The sequence below is a fragment of the Tenrec ecaudatus genome, chromosome 12 (genome assembly GCF_050624435.1).
Source record: "Tenrec ecaudatus isolate mTenEca1 chromosome 12, mTenEca1.hap1, whole genome shotgun sequence".
NCBI lineage: Eukaryota > Metazoa > Chordata > Mammalia > Afrosoricida > Tenrecidae > Tenrec > Tenrec ecaudatus.
The window spans coordinates 112467426-112489081 of record NC_134541.1 but is presented as its reverse complement, the minus strand read 5'-3'; the positions used below and the strand labels follow the sequence as shown (position 1 = coordinate 112489081).

The following is a 21656-nucleotide window of genomic DNA, read 5'->3' as shown; positions in this document are numbered from 1 at the left end:
CCCACACAGGGTGGGACAGGAATGGGGGGGTAACCTAAACGATGGGGACCAGCAGTTGTCACCAAGTTCACTCAGAATGGCCACTGGATGGACTCAACCTTTCCACTGACAGCCTAGTGAGGGAAGTATCTGCACCCCTAGGAGACTCTGTTTTCCAAAAAAGGTTAGCCAAATTCACCATTCTGGCAGGGCCCACAGAGAGCCGTGACTGCCGCGATGATTAAGAGCAGCTCAAGGGTGCATGCTATTGACCGTCACCTTTCCGCACCTCCTGCCCCACGGCAGCCTCCCAGGCTGACAGATGAGCGGCTGGCTCCGAGATCAGCTGGTGTTGCCTAGTGGGTTTACACATTGGGGGCTGACTCTGTTCCCCTACAGATCTAAACGGCTCAGAAATGCAGAGGGGCAGGTTATGAGTTGGAAAAGAGTCAACGAGAGTGGGCCTGATCTAGGTCGAACTAGAAGGTCCTGCATAGGGTGAGAGAAAGATGTAGAACAGAACTTGATATCATAAAAGAGGTCGGGCATACCGAGCAGACTAGGGCCCTTCGGCACCATTCAGGGCTGCAAAGGAGCTCACCCTCCTGGCTCCATTTTCAGCCCAACAGCAGGGTGACAGGGCCACAGTGAACACTTGTGAGGCACTCCCCCCTTAGACTAACCAACCCCACAAGACTGAAAGGGTAGCACCTGTCGGGAGCGAAGTTCAGAAGCATCAGGAGAGGAGGAGGGATGGTGACAGGAGGCCCAGGGAGGGAGAGGGTGTGTCTCATTGTGGGGATTGTAACGGAGACAAAACACAATGTGTACAAATTGTTGAAGGGAAAACGGATCTGCCTGGTAAACTTCCACCCATTTCACAATTAAACTGAAAGGAAAGAAAGGGCACTGATTTATAAGCAAAAAAAACCCACAGCCAGATAACAAGTCAACAAGTGCTGGCGGCGGGGGGCTGGAACTCTCTAGAGACCCAAAAATGGTACAACTGGTATGGAAACAGCATGGCGCTTCCTTAGCTATAAACAAAGAATCGCTTTGTTGGTTTTGTGTTTAAAGGGCCTTTCGGGAAGTATTCCTTTACCCAAAGAATAAGCATTGCTTTTCTGAGAGAACATTCGGTGCATTGAGACAATAACTGAGCAGCGGCTTATGGGAACAGGAGGGGGTGGGGGAGGGGAGCAAATAATGAATGCAGGGGTGGGGGAGGGAGCATCAGAACTGGTGCTGTACATACCACTGTTTTTTTTAAAGCGATTTAACTATAAGTATATGATGTATCAAGAAAACTACAAAGAGGCCAAACTTGACCTTATGTTTACCATGGGAATTGTTTTTGTTTCGAGGGCATTAAGCTTATGTTACTGGTGGGGGAATCGTTTGGAAACGGACAGCAATCATGGTTGTACAACACGAAGAGGCTAATCAGTGGCACTGAATTCTACATGCAGAAGTCGTTGAAGTGGAGAATATTTTGCAGTGTGTATCTTTGCCACAATGAAAAAATAATAATAACAAGGAGTACAAGGAAGAAGAAAATGTTCTAAAAGTTAGCGCGGTGGTGATTGTACATTGAACTACTGAATTGTAGGATATGAAATAAATATAAGCCAAACGAAAATCTTCTTGAGCCAACTAGCAAACAGTGGGGGTATGGGGGCGATAGTTGCAACGTGTCTAGCAAGATGCCGACTCTCCCAAGATCCCTACAGCAAGAAGAGCACAAACCGGGGTAGCCACCAGAAAGCTGTGGAAGATCCATGCATACCATCATGTGGTCCAAGACAGTCACTCTTCACTCAGGGAAATGCAGGCTACAATCAGATGTTTCCATCCACCTAACAAACGTGTCCCTATGCCAGGGGCAGTGCTGACACCGGGAACGGAACTGCTCCCACCTTTTGGGAAAGGCACCATGGTGGCGTAGCAGGGTTATGCCCTGGGCTGCTAACCTCAAGGACTGCAGTTCAAAGCCACTCGCAGTTCCACGGGAGAATGATGAGGCTTGCTACACCCTTAAAGATTTAGTCTCCGAAACCCATAGGGGCAGTTCTACTTTATCCTATGGGGTCACTATGTTTGGAAATGACTCAATGGCAGTAAGTTTGGATTTTTTTCCATTTGTTTGGTTGTTTTTGAGAACATAATCGGCCAATTGTCTCTTAAAAGTGAAAACTATCGGAGGAGAAAAGCCAGTCAGCCTGCAGGGTAGCAACAATGAAACATACAAACTTCCTCTAGTTCCTAAATGCTTCCTCCCCCCATCCCCCCAATATCATGATCCCAATTCTACCTTACAAATCTGACTAGACCAGAGGATGTACACCGGTACAGAAGGGAACTGGAAACACAGGGAATCCAGGGCAGATGATCCCTTCAGGACCAGTGATGAGAGTGGCGATACCAGAGGGCGGAGAAAAGGCGGGGTAGAAAGGGGGAATCGATTATAAGGATCTCCACATAACCTCCTCCCTAGGGGACGGACAACAGAAAAGTGGGTTAAGGGAGACATCAGACAGCGTAAGATATGACAAAATAATTTATAAATTATCAAGGGTTCATGAGGGAGAGAGCAGGAGGGAGGGGAAAAATGAGGAGCTGAAACCAAGGGCTTAAGTGGAGAGCAAATATTTTGAGAATGATGAGGGCAACAAATGTACAAATGTGCTTGACACAATAGATGTATGCATGGATTGTGATAAGAGTTGTATGAGCCCCCAATCAAATGATGTAAAAAGAGAAAAGTGAAAATGACCATGGGTGGGTGGGAAGGAGAAAGAAGTAAACAGTGCTTAAGGGGACTGGGCTTCTGTTAAGGTGATAGGGAAATCTGAGAACAACATGATTAATACAATTCACGTCAGTGAATGGTCCCCATGAAGAACAAAGAACTGGCCAATGTTCTATAGCTTATATATTTGCTACAATTTTAAAAAGGAAGTATTTACAATCAACAACATAAAACGTGGATGAACTGTTGAGTGGAAAACAGATCTGCTGTATCTACCTTCATCCAAATCACGGACAAAAATTTCAAAGGCATTTTTAATAAACACCTACATAGTCTGAATGTTTGTGGGCCTATCATCTACAGGGCAAAGCTATTAAAATCCATGCAGTCCATGATTATGGAAAGAGAGATGGCTACATTACTGGTAGCAAATGTCTATCTTGGACCATTTCTCAACTCCTGTGCAGAATTAGTGAGATTCTATGTATTGACATAGAAGGCAGGCCCGGCAAACACAGTGCGGAGGAAATGTTTAAAACCGGTTTTTCTTTAAACAGTTATTAAATTCTTCTTGTTTATATAACTACAGAGAAAGGAATGCACGGACAGTCACACGGTATGCTGACACTTCATTTAATATGCCCTCATAGTTACGTCACAAGGAGCACTATTTTTGGAATCGGAAAACTTTAGGTTTAAAATACAGCGTTTGGGTGTAAATGTTCCAGCAGACTGTGTGTCAGAACGGTAAGGTGAGGGAGGAGTCCAGCATTCACACATTGCTACTTGGTTGCTTGGAGTGCTTGTTACATTTAACAGAGAAGCCAAAGGCGGCTTAAAACTTAAGTCCATCTTTCTTAGTAATGCAGAACAAAACCAGCTCGCTATCTCCTGGATCACAGACCTTCTGGAATGTGATGCTTAGTCCCCACCTACAGGGAAGCAACCAGGTCTGGTCAAATTCCTAGATTCAACCCTCAAGGTACCCAGAACACAGCAGGCTCCTACTGGAGAAGAAACTCCGGTAGCAACGTGGCAGTTGATGGTCAGATTTCAAACGACACCAAGCCCACAGCGCAGTTCTTTCATGGAAAGGGAAGCATTCTGCTGAACCACTGACGTGCATATTTGCATAGATGTGCTGTGAGGCCTGTCCACGAACGCTCCCGGCAGCCCCAGTGCCAATGCCAACCGTGGAAAAGCCTCCACGGGGCAAGATGGGAGAAAGCACTGCTCAGTCCTAACTGGAAGCATGTGGCTTAAAAAGTATCATTACCTACTGGCGTGGACTAAGATGAAAGAAAGCACTCTGCTGGTGCCAGGGTTAAGCGCTCGGAGTGAACCTTCAGCGTGGGCAGTCTGAACCCTCCAGAGAAAAGATGCAGCCGTCTGATTCTGTAAAGGCGACAGTTTTTGAAGCCTCCTGGGACAATTCTATTCTGCCCTACAGGCTCCGCAAGAGCCCACTCGATGGCACCAGGTGAACACAGAAGCTCGACAAGCTTTTTAACAAAAAGAGCAAGACCTGTGTGTTAGTCTGGGTAAACTACAGAAACAAAATTCATAGACACTCATATTTTATAAGAGAGTTTTATTTAAAGGGCAAGTGTAGATTAAGAAAGCATCCCAACCCAGTCCAGTCCGGTCCAAGCTCTTAAGTCTAACATAGCCCGTATGTCTGACATCAATCTAAAAAGTCCGCCTCAAACTCACAAAAACACACACACAATGACACCGACTGCAGGAGGAAAGCCGAGTCAGTGAATGTGTAAGCATCTCAGCGCTGGCAGGGGTCTCCACACGGCTCCTCCAGCACCCAGGGCTGCATCGGGGTACGTCCATCCATGCAGCTTCTCCTCAGGGATGTCTTGCAGGTAGTGAGCCTTGCCAGGTGAGGCAGAGAACTAGCTAAGGCAGCTGCACCCTGGTTCGACCATCAAAGAGCAAGAGACCAGAAAGGTGAGATTCACTGAGCCATTTATCTCTCCGCCCTTCAATTACTCCCACATGTTCATTGGCCAGGTTGGCACCATAAACCTTAACTATCACAATGCAAAACAGGATTTAGAAGCAGAGACTATTGGGAAAGGGAAAGAAGTAACATCGATACATACTTATTTGCATATGCTGGAAATTTTTCTGGAACTATCACCAGTACTTAATTCTGGAAAGTGTGGGGTTGGGGTGGGAGGGGCGCGAGGGGGTGGGGTGGTAAATGAAGCCTTTACCTTCCACTGCATAACCTTCTTTAAAAAAAAAAAGCCAACAAGCTAGTTGCTATCTAATCCACTCAGCTCACGGTGACCTCCACAGGCCGTGCGTGCTCCATGCGGTTTCTCCTGGTTTGTGACCTTTCGGAAGGAGACCTTTTTCAAAAGAGCACGAGCCAATCAGCAACCTTGCAAAAGCAAGCAGCCAGCCAGTCAATTCAAGTAATAACCCGTTTTAAAAGGGTTTCTAAGCCATCTACAGTCATCTTACCCACACCAGACAGTATCTTACTATAGATAGATATATTTCTTTTAAGTCCTCTTGTGGGGGCGCAAGAATGGCAGGGGTAAGAGGGGCCCCACACCCCAGCCCAAGTGAGGAAAAAAGTCTGATCTTGAAAGTTTCAGTCAAGGCTCTGAGACTCGAAATTAATTAACTACTTGATTTTTTTAAAAAACTGGCGCTCATTCAACACGAATGGAGCAGAAGGCATGGTTTCCGTGCCAAGCTGGGACAAGCACCTGCCTCGGAATGTCCCGGACCTCTTTAGTGCTAACTCCATGGCTCCAACACTGAGGCTCCACCCCAGCCATGACGGTGAGCATGGCGCAGAGCCGGCCCACGTTTTATTCAGCTGTACGCAGGCTCATTACGAGTTGCAACCTACTTCACGACACCTAACAACCACAACGTCACTGCAAGTCATCTTAATACTGCTTTCTGCCCGGTAGCATGCCCCAAGCCAGATTTTCATGAGACAGGCTCTGGGCTTCTGCTAAAATTCTGTGAGAATCTGACTACTCCTAGTTCTGCCCTTGCTGTTACCACTACATGAGATTCCCTTCCCCAGATGTCTGCACGGCCTCCAATGGCCTTCCCTGGACGACCCCCACCGACCTGTAACACGTGCCCACACCACCTGTTTCATCCTCTCTCCAGTTTCCCTGGCACTTGGTCCGCAGTGTCAGTTCCAGGACATCCGGGCCTCTGTCGCCTTATCCACGGCGGTATTCCCAGTGTCCCAAACAAGACCAGCACCTCCTGGGTGCTCATTAATGACAGGACCAAGAGGAAGGGCACAGGGGGTTAAAAGCCCGCACTGACATCCTTCTTAATGGGAACACTTGGACTGCATAAAGAAGTGCTTCCCAATGAGGAGGACACCCAATCCCAGGTAAACTGAGGTTCTCAGGGAGAAAACCCTAAAATTAAAAAAAGCAAAGTCCCACCAAGTCCAGGGGTGATTAGATGCCCAAAAAGAATCCTCCCCAGTCACCTGGCCCTGTTCCCAGAATTTGACAACTTCCCACAGCAGATGAATCCTGCAATTACACCAAGGGGACACTTAAATAGACTCTCAACCCTGACATTGCCCACTCATCCAAGGGAGGTCTGAAATGAAGAGGTAGCATTCCAAAACCGGGCTGGAGAGATGGGCCGTCCCACCCTGTGACCGAACCTGCTCCGACCATTAGGTGGGTCTGGGAAGCACAGGCCAGTCCTTAGGGAAGGGAAGGAGCAGTGGTTACGTGTTTGGGCTGCAGCACAAGATCAGCAGTTCAATGCCACCAACGGCTCCTCGGGAGAAGGATAAAGCTTCCTGCTTCCGTCAAGATCAAGAGCATTAGGGAAGTTCTGCTCTGGCCTGCGGGGTCTCCAAGAGTCAGAACGCACTCAGAGGCAGGGAGTTCAGTTTGGTTAGTGGGACACAAAGATCACCCCACCGAGCAAGCACAAGAGTTTAGCAAGGCCCTTCTGTAGCTAATTAGGGTTTAACCTCCTTAAGCTTCTCCAAGGCAACAAGCCAATTAATTGCCCTGGAACTCCAAACAGCCTAAAACCTCTCAGGGAGCTGAGGGTGGAAGTCTCGCCTCAAAGCTTTCCGCCAGATTCTTCCACACCAGTGGCTGTCAACTGGGGGCCATTTTGCTTCCTGGGGGACAGTGCACACACGTCTGGGGCTCTTTTTGGTTGCCACCACTGGAGGGAGACTGCTAGAAACTAGTGGGTAGAGGGCCGTACATGACAGCCCCCACCACCAGGAATAACTTGGCCCCAAATGTCAACAACACCCCAGACCTGCCACCCCCAAAATTGGCTCCCCCCATTTCAAAAGGTAAATACAGGTCCACGCCGCTGTCGTCACCAAAGACGATGTCCCACTTTCTTTGCAGGGCTGCAGGAAGCCCTCGCTTCTGGATGTTAGCACCCTTTTTCTTACCACACCAAACTCACTGCCATTCCGGGACCCTATGGGACCACAGAGTAGAACTGCCTCAGTGGGTTCCAAGAGGGTCAATCTTGATGGGAAGAAAAGCCTCTTTAGCCCTCAGAGCGCCTGGTGGTTTCAAACTGCTGACCTTGTGGCTACCAACGCAGTGAGTAAACCAGTATGCCCCGGGCTTCCTTGGGATTACCACAGTCCCATGTTACTCACTCACTGTTTCCATAAGCTCACATCTGATAACACAAGCTAGACCTGGGTTGCCCAACTCCAAGAATGTGATCAGTGTCCCTGAATTGGTCGTGAAGCAGCTGTCGAGCTGGAGTACGCTTGCAATCACACGATGTGTACAGTCTCATCACAACTTCCCCCAAAGTTCCTGAAAATTTGCCACTATATTTTAATGTCATTTTCCCCACCAACTTTTGGAAGCTACCTGGTACAAGTTATACTTTTGCTTCAGATTCTTTGGGCCTTGATCATCAATTTCACTCTCTCTCCTGCCAACATGCCTGTGATGGAGCCAAGTCCTTGGTGTCATGCAATGAACGAGTCAGATGGGCCACTGGCCAAAAGGTCGGACTTCAAGTGGGGAGTGCTGGGTAGGTTTCCAGATGGGAGCAAACAATGAAATGACCGTAGCTGGCACTTGACCCGAGAAGGGAGCTGCTATGAGGAGGCACAGGGACGTCGGCTGGCTGGGGAGAGTCCGCCTGTTCTTGAGGAGCCTGCCCCTTGTGCAACCTGCTACGCCACCAGGGCTGCTGCCAGCTGACCACTGCACCCCAAAACAGGCCTCACATTGTCGGGGCTTCCGATGCTTCAGAGGGCAGCGATACAGGTTACAGCCACTGTGCCTGCTGACCCTCTACTTCACCCAGCATGATGGCCTGCTCCAGGGACTATTACCTGCTGAGAAGATGTTCTAAGCCCTTGAAACAAAGTCTTGCCATCCTAAGGAGTATCCTTCCTCCAAGACAAATTCATCTTGGCCTTCTGGCTGCCCAGGCTACCTCCAATCAGCACACAACACACTGGCCATCCTAGCCATTGGCGGAATCAAAATAAAGTCTGACCAGCACAGCGGGAAGTTGGCTCCAGCTCCCAGTTTGGAGCGTGTACGTCAGGTGACGGACTCCCGACAAATGCTGACGGAGCGAATGTGTGCAAAGCCCTGGGTTCTGGTAAGATAAGAGCTGGGGGACCTGCCGTCTGACTCGGAGACACAAGCACAGTGTAAGGTGGGGACACGTGGGGACTCCGTCTGAGCACCCATTCCAGGCAGGAGGATGACTATCGCACCCCCTTAGGGATCTCCACCCCTGCTTCAGCCCACCCCAAGCCATGCCCACGCTCTCTCCCCTTCATTTATCCAATACGCTATGTACCGAGCGTCCACTGTGCACCGCTCCAGGCCCCGGGGTGAGTCATACACAAACAGAATCCGCGCAGCTTGCTAGAAAGGGTTCCGAGGGTCAACAAAGGAGTGAGCAAACCCGCGGTCTGTCAACCAACAAAGCCAAACCAAATCCTCTCCCTTCGAGTTGATTCCGACTCACAGCAACCCCCCTGCGTAAGATGTCTGAGACTGTACATCTTTATGGGAGCAGACAGTCTCCTCTTTCCCCCCAGAGCAGCTAGGAGGAGGTTTGAACCACTGAGCCTGCGTTTAAGAGCTCAACGCTTCAACTCCCTGTGGCACCAGGGCTCACGAGGCTGACCCTAGAAGTCCTAGGTTTGCTCTTGTCCTGCCTTGTCACCTCCTCCCAGAGCCACTGCCTGCGCGGTCTCACAGTGCCACTCTGGGTCTGGGATCTGACATCTGTTCAGTCAGGTGATCGCAGCAGAGAGCCCTGGAAGGAAGGAGGAGGTAAAAGAGGGTGAACAGAAAGGGGAAGGAGAGAGGAAAGTGGAGGGAGGCACGGAGATGACTTTGAAGGTCAGTAGAGTATCGGGGGGCAGAAAAAAAATGTGGTTCCTCACACACTGTTGTGGGACCAGGAGCAGACCGCGCAGGGTGGCCAGGAGACCGACTCCAGAGCCAGGTCTTGGGAACGTCTAGTCGATTCTGAGAACTGCCTCCCCAATGCCATCTCCCAGTGCCCCCACACTCTCGCTAACCCCCTTCCCCAGCAGCTAACTGGCATAGCCAGGGTTTACAGAGTTATGTTGGAGAATGCCACAGGGCATCCTGGAGGTGGGAGGGATGAACTCACTCCATGGACAAAGGGTCATATCTGTTGCTTCTCTTCCACAGCCCCAGGAGCGGCAGCAAAATAAGATATGTGCAGTATGCATAGATATTTGTTCAGTTTTGTTTTTTTTAAAAACTATAGTCTGGCCCTCCAACGGTCTGAGGGACAGTGAACTGGCCCAGTGTTTAAAAAGTTTGAGGACCCCTGGCTTAAAGGCTCCACTGCGAACCAGAAGGTCCAGGGTTTGAAGCCACCAGTGGCTCCAGAGGAAAGCGATATAAGTTCCCCCTGGGTAACTCACAGGGCAGTCTAGTCTGTCCCATAGCGTGGGTGAGTCAGACGTGGCCCAACGGCAGTGGACTTGGTTTCTGGGTGACAGAATCCCTCTGGAGTGCTGGTAGCACAGCGGTTAAAGTGCACAGCGAATACCCAAAAGGTCAGTGGTTTGAACCCACTCTCCAGGCACTCCTTGGGAGAAAGATGTGGCAGTCTGCTTCCATAAAGGTCCCAGACTTGGAAATCCCCGGCTCACTATGATTCAGAATCATCTTTCGCAGCAGTGGATTTGTTATGGTTTTTATAGGGGTTCACTCCCTAGGATGGGGGCAGTTCTCCTCCCTCACATAAGTAGTTATGAGTCAGGATCGACTCAGTGTGTGTGCAAATGGACAATGCACTTGGTTACTCACCCAAAGATTGGAGGTTCAAGCCCACCAGGAGGAACCTCCGAACAAAGGCCTGGGGATCAACTTCCAGAAGATCGGCCACTGAACTCTACACAGAGCACCGTTCTCACGTGACACACATGGGGTCGCTATAATTCAGCCAGCTTGACAGTCGCTAGGTTGTTCCTCATTTTGAGGGCATACCAAGAAGCAATCACGGGAGAAATAGGAGGCGGCCTGCTCCCATAAAGACTCACAGCCATGGAAACCCTACGGGGCATTCTATTCTGTCCGATGAGGCCACTACGCGCCAGAATTGACTCACTGGCAAGGGCTTGGGTTAAGAAGCAATGTTCTTGCCAGGGAGTCACCCATTTATTCCTTAAAACTACTTTACACCAAAGGTTACTGTCATCACCAACACTGCCCACATGGGGAAACTGAGGCACGGAGAAGCGAAGCCGCTCACCTAAGCTGTCCAGCTTGGATCTGTCTGAGTCTACGGTAAGCCACAGAGGCAAGGTTTGTAAATTCACACCACACTGTTTCCTTCTACTTTTCCACATCTGCCCATGCATCCGATTAATAAACAAATGTGTTTTTACATACAAATTAACTCACATGGAGACCCAGACCCATGTTTCCCAGCTTTCATTCAAGTATCAGCCAACGACAGCCCCGCATGGAGAAAATACAACCAAGTTCCACAGACTCAGCCTCTGTTTTCCACGTAGATAACGGCTTCCCCTTTTCTACGCTAGAGGATTTGCCTGAGTAGCCTTGATAAGTCCGCCAAAGTCTCCCCACAGGGCACTGCCCCGTCAAGTTTTCCCAGACAGTTGCAGGGGCTTGGACGCAGGCTGTCTTGGTTAGCTAGAGCTGCTTAACGGAAAGACCACAGGTGGGTAACTTGGGCAAACAAGTGATTTGTTTCCTTGGTTTAGGTTACAAGTCTACAATCAAGGGGCCAGCTCTAGGGGAAAGCTTGTTCTCTGTCGGTGGGCACTGGAAGAAGGTTCTTGTCTCTGAGTTTCTGCTCTAGGGTGATCTTCATGTGACTTGGCTTTTCTCTTCCTCCACCTCTGATTCTTTGGCTCATTTATCTAATTTCCTTGATATCTCAAAAGGAGACCTGCTGGTGCTGTGGGTTACTCGATGAACTGCTAACCCTAAGGGCAGCAGTTCGAATCTACCAGCCACTCCAGTCCTATAGGGTCACTCTAAGTCAGAATCGAAGTCACGGCAGCGAGCTACCTGGGTTTGAGTTTTACATCTCAAAAGAGAATGATTCAAAACACACGCTATAGCAATCTTGTCTCCTTAACAACCCTTTCCCCATGGGATTATAACACAGGGCACAGGGGTTACACTTTAGAATGCACATTTGGGGGTGGGGGGGGACACAATTGAAATCAGAACAAAGCTCCTGACGATGTCACAGACGGGCTGGACACCTTGGCGTGTTTTTTGTTTGTTTTTTCTGAGTTCAGTATGCAGGTAATACAGTATTTGCCAGGTCTACCATCTTCACAGGTGGCATTAATTAGTCATCCCCATCACCTGAATCTTTCCAAACACCCTTCACAGAAGCTAGGTGTCCTCTGAGCACTGTCTTCCTTCCTCCCAGCTCCCTCCCCACCCCCGTGACCAGTCGTAAACCAATCTTCTGGATATTTGGTACAACATTTGCCCTTTAGTGCAGCATAATATTCTCAAGATGACCCTGATTTTTAGACACATGCCTGTGGCTATAGCAGGAGACTAGCCTGAGAAGGCCTGTGGACTTCTACGGCCAACCCCAACCCCACACACCAAAGGAAACGTAGCCTCAAAGATGTACGACTTAAAACGCCCAACTTCATCTTTGGAAAGGGATGATTGCTATTTGAATTCTGTGCCGGCAAAAGTCAACTCAATCACTCTTCACAAAGGTTGAGGTTTCTGGAAGCCCTACCCCCATTTTACAGATGAGGAAAGTAGAGGTACAGAGAGGTGGTGTGGCTAGGTGGCCAGTCTTGCCCGGACCTACAAGAAAGGTGCATGCTTCCAATCCGCATGTGGATTCCCCTGCCACAGGGGCATTCTCATGCTTCCTTACTCTTGAACTTGTAGGTCCAGGGCACCTCCAAAAACAGGAGCAACCAGCAGGTCCAGGAATCTACCAGGTTAGGCCAAAAAGCCAGGCCGGTCAGAGGTGCTATCCACAAGCAAAACCTTAACAAACACCCAGCAATTACTGCAACAGAAATCCCTATGGGAGCTTCTCAAACCCAATAAACAGAGGACACCCCAAATAAACTCATCTGTGGAAAGCATTAGCCATCAAACTCGAGGGGCCATTAGTAAAATGATCTTGATACAGAATCCCTTCCCCACCCCCTTCCTTAATTGAGATGAAAGACTTCAGAATTCACAGCAAGGCCAGGCCAGATCTCCAGCAAGGTCTCGGTAGAAATCATCTGATGATTTACCGTTTGGTTCAGGTAGCGGCACATTCACACAATTGCACAGGAGAACCCAATTACTCTTCACAACCACTCTAAAAGGGTTGGGTTTTTTTTTATTAGTGCCCCTATTTTACAGATGAGGAAAACTGAGGCAGTGGGGTAAAATGGCTGGCTCAGTGCTCATCTATCTAACTGGCTGGGGAGGCCCGTCTTTGCCAACCTCAACCTTTAATTACAATGAAGATGGGAGCAAGGTTCCGGGATGGTGGATCTACAGGTTTGCCAAGAAGAGGCTGACTTTGCAGTCTGTTCTCCAATCACTCCTAGACCCTGAACGCCAAGTACTGTACTCTTCCCAGCCCTAGATCTAATCTCCAATCACACTGGCTTGCAAATGTGAAACAAACCAGCCTGTTCTCTCCAAAAAAAATGATACTGCACCCAAAAAACAAATCCTTCCCCAAACGCACCCTGCCGAAAAAAAAAATTTTTTTTTTTAAAGGCCACAAGACAGGAAGGTATTTGGGGATGCTCAACATCCGTTCCTAGGTGCCAAGTGTTTCTCTTTCCTGAATCTTTAACTAAAGATGAAAAACGTTCGTGCCCAATTCTGTCTACTCCAGCTACCGGTCATGAGGCCGTGTGGTACATAAGTGCCTAGTCTAAACAAAGGAGTAAATCGCCTTACAGCGCCGTCGTTGCAGCTCACAGCACTGGGGATTCAAGCACAGAGTGGGCAGTGGAGGCCTAGCCAGGCACTGCATTACACAGGCAGGAGAAAACGTCCCCGGGTCAACTCCAGAGAGGAGGTCCCTATTACAGGAGTGAGGTGGGCATGCCCCATGGGTATCCAGGGGCCCGGGTATCCACAGTGATGCCCCAAACCTGAACCTGAAAGACTAAGGGAAGGGGACACAGGTCAGGGGTGCATTGCAACCTTCTCCCCTGGTTTTTTCCTTAAACTTCCCTGTCTCTTCCCATATCCCCCCAAACTAGCCTTGGAGGCAGGGGGGTGGGGGTGGGGTAGGGAGGCTGGCAACAACATGCCACCACAGCAGAGCAGTAATGTGAATGAAAGCAGCCACCGTGGGGGCAGACCCCAGTCCATCGGAGGGAAGCCGCGTTCTGCAGTCACCCCCCTTGGGGTAGTGGGGTGTCCTTGGTCCCAAGCCACAGAGATGGGAGGACTTTGGCAGAGACACCCCTCATTACTGCGCGCCGGCTCCGGAGTCCGCTTCCCCGAGAGCTAATGTTTATTTGAGGGAGGGGACCCCCAAAGCAGGTAGGGCCCCTCTTGTCGACCCCTGGCCTAGCGTCTGGGCCCCTCCCCACCTCCAGAAGGCCCGCGGGGCTGGCCGCAAGCCTCCCTCACGCCCGGCTTCCCGGCAACAGGATCCCACACGGTTGCCCATCAGCTAGCTCCACGAGGAGAGAAGGTAGGAAGGACGGGAAAGGGGCCGGGAGGGGCGCGCTGAGGAGCAGGACCCCCAGGCCGGCGGCGGAGGCTCCCGAGTCCTCGGCGGGCACCCCGGAGCAGCGGGCCCAGCCCGCCCAGCCCCGTGCTTCCCCTGCTCCGCCGGCCGGGGGCCGCCGGCTCCCCTCCCGGGCCCCACGTGGCCCTGGCGGCCGCGAGCACGTACCCAGAAGGGGTCGGAGCCATCGGCGCTGCAGAAGCCCCGGAGCGCCATGCGGCCGGCACGGGCGAGGGCGGCGGACGGGCCCGGCAGTGGCGGCGGCGGCGGCGGCGGGAGGGGCCGGAGGCAGCCGCGGAGGAGCCCCGAGCTGCAGCCGAGGAGCCGGAGCCGCAACGCCGCCTGGTTGGTCCGCGCGTCACGGGCGGCGGAGGCCCCGCCCCTGGGCCCGCAGGCCCCGCCCCTGAGCCACGCCCAGCCCCTGGGCCCCGCCCCGCCCGCGCACCTCGCCGCCCTCGGAGGGCTGGCCCCGCTCTGCGGATCGGCGTGCCCACGGCGGGCGCGCAGTGCAGGGTTGGCATCCTGCGCTGGCAACGACGACAACGGCGAGATCACAACCGGAGAAGAGAACAGTGTGCGTTCCGAACGTCTTAGCCGCGGGGTCAGGAGACCCTTGCTGGCTACTTCCCGCTTTTGTTTTTTATGCTGAAATAACACGGCTTCTTCTTTATTTTTTTTTTAAACCTATAGCTAAAGGCGGATCACGGTCAGAAATCAACAGGCACCAACCAGTCTGATGGTTAAAGCACTCTATTCTCGGTCTTGATTAATCAGGTCCTTCCTAAATCCTTTTCAAGCCACCTGAAGTGGCCCTTTTGAGATCCGCTGCACCGCTGTCTGAATGAGGGGGACCTAGGGCACATCTGGACAGACGCAGGCACTGCGGCAGTGTGTCGTCATCGCCAAAAAGATCTTTAAAATCATGCAAAAGGTCGGCGTGCACAGCCAAGGCGTCTGCCTCCTGCAGTTCCACAGAGGCACAGCAGCCTAAGGAACATTGAGCCTGTAGCTCTGGCACCTCCCCCATCGCTCTTTCTTGGAAAGGGGGTGGGGGTAGGTCCAGACAGGTGAAATGACATTTCCAGGGTTACTTGGTCAGCCTCCAGAGCTAGAACTTGAACCCAGTCAGCAGACTCCACAGCCGACTGCACAGTGGCAAACGGATACTATTTTTAATCCGCCCTTTAAGGTGCAGAAGCTGAAGCTCCGGCTCCAGAGGTGAAATGGCTTGTCCAAGAAATAGAAGGGGCATTTGAACCCACAACCAGTCTGAGCTCTCTGGAACCAGGGTTCTGATCTTTATTCCAAAGAGCTTTTGTTGTACTTCCCAAAAAAACACTGCCGTGGAGTGGATTCTGATTCATAGCAAACCTATAAAAGGGATTAGAACAGCCCTGTGGGTCTCAAAGGCTGCAAATCTTTATGGTGGCAGAAAGCCTCATCTTTCTCTCACAGAACTCCTGGTGGATTCAAACTGCTGACCTTGAAGTTAGTGGCCTAACTCATGATCCACTAAATCACCAAGATCCCATCTGTTGTAACTCAATGTATACAAAAGGCACACTGACATCATTTCTACTCCCTTTAAGGCATATCCGGGGGTGGGGAGGAAGAATTATTGATGCTCACCTGTTAGATCAAGAAACTAAGGCCTAGAGACAGATTGACTAACAGGTTTCCATAGCCGTGGGCTAGTGTGTGTCCATCTGTGTGCTTAGCAAGCAGCATGAATTACCTTCAATAATCTTCCCAAGCTCAGGTGGTTTGCAATGGGCTTCTGATTGGCAGTTCACAGCCAGACTCACCCCCAACAACCCCACAGGAGAAAGAGTTGGCAAAGGGCTTCCGTAAGAATAGCAGCCTAGGAACAATTCTTTATGGAGCAGTTCCATTGTCTAACCCATGAGGGCGCCATGAGTCAGGGCCGCTCAGAAGCAGCTAAGTACTATCCTTACAATAACCACATGCGGTGGGAAACTGACCGCCCCAGGGAGGAAGAGTAACCAGAGAGGCAGAGGAATTGGTCAAGGGTTATGAATAAGTGTCCAACCCAGGACTTGAACTCGGACATTCTAGTTGGCCAGGAAGGAGCAAGTCTCAGCAACCCTCTGTAGGGCCATTGCAGTCAGAGTGGACTCTAGCAGTGGCCTTCGTTGGGGAGCCAGTGGCAAAGCTAAAGGAAAATTTAAAACCTGCCGTTGCCATAGTGAAGAAGTGGCTGGGCAATTTTCAATACGATTACAGTTCAACAGAAAGAAATCCCAACTGAACCAATAGTAACATCATGATAAACAGGGAGGAATGAGTGAACTTGTTGAGGATTGAATTTTACCTGGATCCCCAATCAACACTTGTGGAAACGGCGGCCTAAAATCACCTATGCATTGTGAAGGAGGCACCCTGGACATGTAGTGGTGAGGAGTTGGGCTACATTCCGCATGGTCAGCAGTTTGAAGCCCCGTGCAGCTCTGCAGAAGATAGACTGGATTTTCTACTCCCTTAAGCAGTCACAGTCTCAGGGGGAGGGGAGCTCTATGAGTCACCATTGACTGGATGACCGTGCGTGCATGTGAGCGATTGGACTAGTGAGAAAACGAATTGTGGTTGTCTTTACATCGAGTTGTCATACTTACTGCGGGCTACAATCCTTCATCTTCATCCGGAAGTGCATCAAGTCCTTCCCCCTTCCAGCAAGCCGGCCTCTATGATCTGCATCTTGCAAGCTGTTAATAAGTCTTCCTCCGATCCTGATGCCACACTCTTCTTCAGATAGTCAAACTTCTCTGATTATTTGTTTTGTGTACGCATCGAGTAAGTCTGGTGGCAAGATATAACCTTGGCACACACTTTTCTTGATCGTAAGCCATGCAGCATCCCCTTGTTCTGGTTGAACAAATGGCTCTGGATCCAGGTACAATAAAGTCCTCTGGAATATGATCCGCACAGTCAAATGTCTCTGCACAGTCAATAAAACACAAGTAAACAACTTTCTGGTGTTCTCTGCTTTCAACCGAGGTCTGTCTGACATCAGGAATGATATCTGTTGGTCCATGTCTTGTGACTTTCGGGCAGCTACCTGCCAGTGTACTGTTGCAACCATCACTGAATGATGGTCTGCAAAACTTTAACTTGCATGTGATAATAATGATATTGTTAGATAATTTCTGTATTCTGTTGGGTCACCTTTCTTTGGCACGGGTATAAATATAGATCTCTTCCAGTCTGTTGGTCAGGTAGCTGCCATCCAAATTTCGTCGCCTAGGTGAGGGAGTACTTCATCGCTTTATGGTATTCCATCCTTTCCTGCCTTGTTTCTCACCAATGTCACCGGTGACCTCTGGACTTCTTCCTTCAGTACCATCAGCTCTTGATCTTATGCTCTTACAATGATGACATCAAATCCGGCTAGATCAGAGCATGCACACTGGTACAGATAAGAGCTTGCAACACAGGAAATCCAGGACTGATAACCCCCTCGGGACCAATCATGAAAGTAGCGATACCAGGAGGGGAAAGGGAAGGTGGGGGTAGAAAGGGGGAACTGATCACAATGATTGATATAAACTCCCTCCCAGGGAGACGAACAACAGAAAAGTGAAGGGAGACAGCAGGCCATGTAATACACGGGGAAAAATGATAAATTATCAAGGGTTCATTGAGGATGGGGGAGAATGAGTTGATACCAAGGACTCAAATAGAAAGAAAATGTTTTGAAACTAATGTGCTTGACACAATGGATGGATGGATTGTGATAAGAGCTGTAAGAGCACCCAAAAATTTATTTTAAAAAACTGCAGGGGGAATACCAGTGGATTTAGCCGTTTGCGAATCCCCTCCAACCACAGACCAGGAACGTGAAGAGACTCAGCTAGCACACAGAGTGTGTGGTCGAGAGGATCATCACCTTATCGTTTAACCTCTCTTTGGACCCATTTTAAATTTGTTCTAGTTTTTCAATGTTTTCTGCTTTCTTTTCTGGTTGAAGATTTTCTCTGTTTTGCATTTTCATTGTTCGTATTTATTCTGTATATGAAATCCTGGTTAGATAAATTCACAGCGACAGTAACTTGATCAATGGTTCTTTAGGGGTATGGCAAGGGAGGTTTGGGGAAAATAAAAAATAATGAGTACAATAAAGAATAAATGTTCTAAAATTGATTGTGGTAATGATTTCATAACTCTACTAACTATGATTACACTATTGAATTGTATAATATGTGGCTGGTGGGTCAATAAAATTGTTTTTAATTTTTAAAATAAAGTAAAACTAAAAATAAGAAAAGAAAAAACTCTCTCAAGACCAAAATACAAGAATGTCGAGTTGTAAAACTGACTAAAAATGCTGAAGAATGCCTAAGAGCATTATGGGACACTATCAGAAGGAAAACTTCCATGTGATAAACATCCCAGAAATGAAAGAAGAAATATTAACTACAGAGAAAAAATAGCTGAAGGTACGTACATTAAAGAGAATTTTGCTAATATTATGACAGAACATAAACTAACTAGTCAAGTGTACCAGAGAACTGCAAATGGAATTAAGGTCAAAAGAATATCACCACGACATATCATAACAAAACTTTCTAATATCAAATCAAAGGAAAGACTCCTGAGAACAAGACAGAGGAAAAAGGAACAATCACCAATAGAAGGCAACCAATTAGGGTAAGTTCATGTTTTCCTGTGGAAATCACATAGGCAAGAAGGCAATGGATTGGTATAAAATTTCCCTTTAGCTTTGCCACTGACTCCCCAATGAAATCATTTTCAGATAAAGAACACTAAAGGGATTTGTAAAAACAAGACCAGCCTTACAAAAATATGAAAAGGAATTCTTTGGACAGAGAATCAAGTATGATTCAACACATCACTATAAATTATGATATGACCTAAAATTATGATACAACACATCATTTTAAAAACTAAAAATGCCTGCTTAAGTAATAAACACAATGAAAGAGAACCACAGGAATCAAAATATGGGACCACGGATAACAAGTCCACAACGAAGACAACAACAATAGAGGAGGCAGAGCGAGTAATAAATAGACAAATGGAGATGCTAATAAGTCATTCCAAAAGTCTTCTTACTTTTGGAACAAAAGCAACAACAACAAAAATGATTCTCAAAGAAAAATTAATACTGCAATAAAACAAAACAGAAGAAAATCAGAAAATACTCTTAAACAGATAAAGACAAAAGCAAACTATTGACAAGAAAATTTTAAAAGGAAAGGAAAGCAGCACAAAAATTGTCATGAACAATGAAACCAATAACATCATTGAAATTAGTACAAAACTGTACCTATCAATAAAACATTAAACATAAAGGATTGAAATCACCAGTTAAGAGACAATGACTAACATAATGTTGAAAAGATGCTGCTTAGTAACACACCTTAAATATAAAAGCAGGATATCAGGGGCTCAAGTGGGAAGAGAATGCTTTGAAAATGATGATGGCGGCATATGTGCAAAAGTGCTTGACACACTGGATGAATGTATGGATTGTGATAAGAGATGTGAGAGACCCCAGTTAAAGTAAGGGGGGGAAAGCTATGCAAATGAAGCATTCTTGTACAGATAGTGCATGTGAATAACCGTACAGTCAAACCAGAGAGACGTGTCCAGTCACACCATGTAAATGCACCGACCAAGTGAGCAGTCAGCCTAACCCTTGATAGACGGGACTGCTGCATGGTGATCATATACATTTATGACAAATACAAATATCCCAAACAGAAGCGGTTGTAATATTCCATTACTCAAGGCTCAGATTCCCCTTTGTGAATAAAAGGATTTCACAACCTTTAAAAATAAATAGATAGATAGATAGATAGATAGATAGATAGATAGATAGATAGATAGATATAAAAGCAAAAATTAGAAAAACGTATCAAGCAAATGATAGTCAAAAGAAAGCAGGAGTAGCAATATTAATTTCTAACAAAAAGGGCATCAAAGTAATGGCCGTGATGAGAGAAAAAGAGGACCAATTACGGAACGAAAGCCTCAAAAGAACAAGAAGCCGTAACCATAATGAACATCTTTGCACACAATGAAAGCTCTTCACCATACATAATCAAATTCATATGGAAATGAAAAGACGAATAGGGCATACTAGGGTAATAATAGGAGACGTCACTTTTGAGCCAAGCTCAATCAACTAGAAAGAAGAACCAAAGAACACAATTAATAAGCTTGATCTTTTAGACATACACAGAGAACTTCATTCAATACTTAAAAGACCACTGGGTAACTCAAGAAACTAAGAGCACTGTCAAAAACAATTCCTTGAAACTAATGATAATAAAAATATAATATACAAAAATCTCTAGGACACACCAAAGGTATTACTCAGAGGGCCCTTGATACAGTAGAAGAAAAGAAATAATAAATAAATGAACCAGAAAATAAAAATACTAGAAAAATTCAACAAGACAAGATGTAAAAATTGATAAATTCCTACCAGGAGGATAAAGGGAAAGTGGGAGAAGAGGGGAGGGAGAGAGACCCAATCGCAATGATGGACACATAACCACCCCTCACTCCCCCGCAGGGGGAGGAACAACAGAAACCATGGGAGAAGGGAGACAGGGGTCAGTGTAAGATATGAAAATAATAATGATTTATATTTATCAAGGGGTCACAAGAGTGGGAAGGATGGAGGGAAAAAAGAGTTGCTGATACTAAGGGCTCTATAGAAAGTAAATGTCAATTGATGTGTGTATATGTATGTATTGTGATAAGAGTTGTATGAGTCCCTAAAAAATGTTTTAAAAAATTTTTTTCACTAAATGTTTAGAAAACAATGTTGGCAACATATGTACAAATATGCTTGATACAATTGAAGTATGGATTGTTATAAGAGCTGTAAGAGGCGTAAAATGATCTTTTAATAAATAAATAATAACAACTGATAAGCCCTTGGCAAACCTAACAAATGAAAAGAAAGAGAAAAAAATTTTTACAAATAAGGAATAAAATAGGTGACACTGAAACAGAACCGACTGAGGTTTTAAAAACATACAGTATAAGAAATTGTGTGCTATTCCAACAAATTTGAAAAATGAGAAGGAATTTCTAGAAATTAACTAAATTAACAGGCGAATGTAGAAAATTTCATCAGGCTCATAACACAAGAAGGTATAGATCTCCAGCCATCTACCTCAGTAGCAACAAAACCCACATGGAAGAAGCACATCAGCTTATGTGATCACAAGGTGTCGAAGGGATCAGGTATCAAGCATCAAAGAACAAAAAAATTAAATCACTGTGAATGAGGGGGAGTGCAGAGTGGGGACCCAAGACCCATCTGTAGGCAACTGGGCATCCTCTTAGAGAAGGGTCACAGGGAGACGAGCCAGTCAGGGTGCAGGGTAGCAACAATGAAACATACAACTTTCCTCTAGTTCCTAAATGCTTCCTCCCCCCCTGCTACCTCCCACTATCATGATCCCAATTCTACCTTACAAATCTGGCTAGACCAGAGGATGTACACTGGTACAGATAGGAACTGGAAACACAGGGAATCTAGGACAGATGATCCCTTCAGGACCACTGGTGAGAGTGGCAATACCAGGAGGATGGAGGGAGAGTGGGGTAGAAAGGGGGAAACGATTACAAGGATCTACATATAACCTCCTCCCTGGACAACACAAAAGTGGGTGAAGGGAGACGTCGGACAGTGTAAGATATGACAAGATCATAATAA

The 21656-nt window shown here is 47.6% G+C and overlaps 1 protein-coding gene across 2 annotated transcripts in view; it reads right to left on the bottom strand.

Moving 5' to 3' along the window:
- Window positions 1-14301, bottom strand: part of ABCC1 (ATP binding cassette subfamily C member 1 (ABCC1 blood group)) — a 154153-nt gene extending 139852 nt beyond the window's left edge. For both annotated transcript variants that reach the window (XM_075564550.1, XM_075564551.1), the window contains exon 1: window positions 14111-14301. In XM_075564550.1, the coding sequence (XP_075420665.1) occupies window positions 14111-14158 (48 nt within the window). In that variant the 5' untranslated portion in view covers window positions 14159-14301. The remainder of the gene's footprint in view (window positions 1-14110) is intronic.
- Window positions 14302-21656: the final 7355 nt, after the last annotated feature.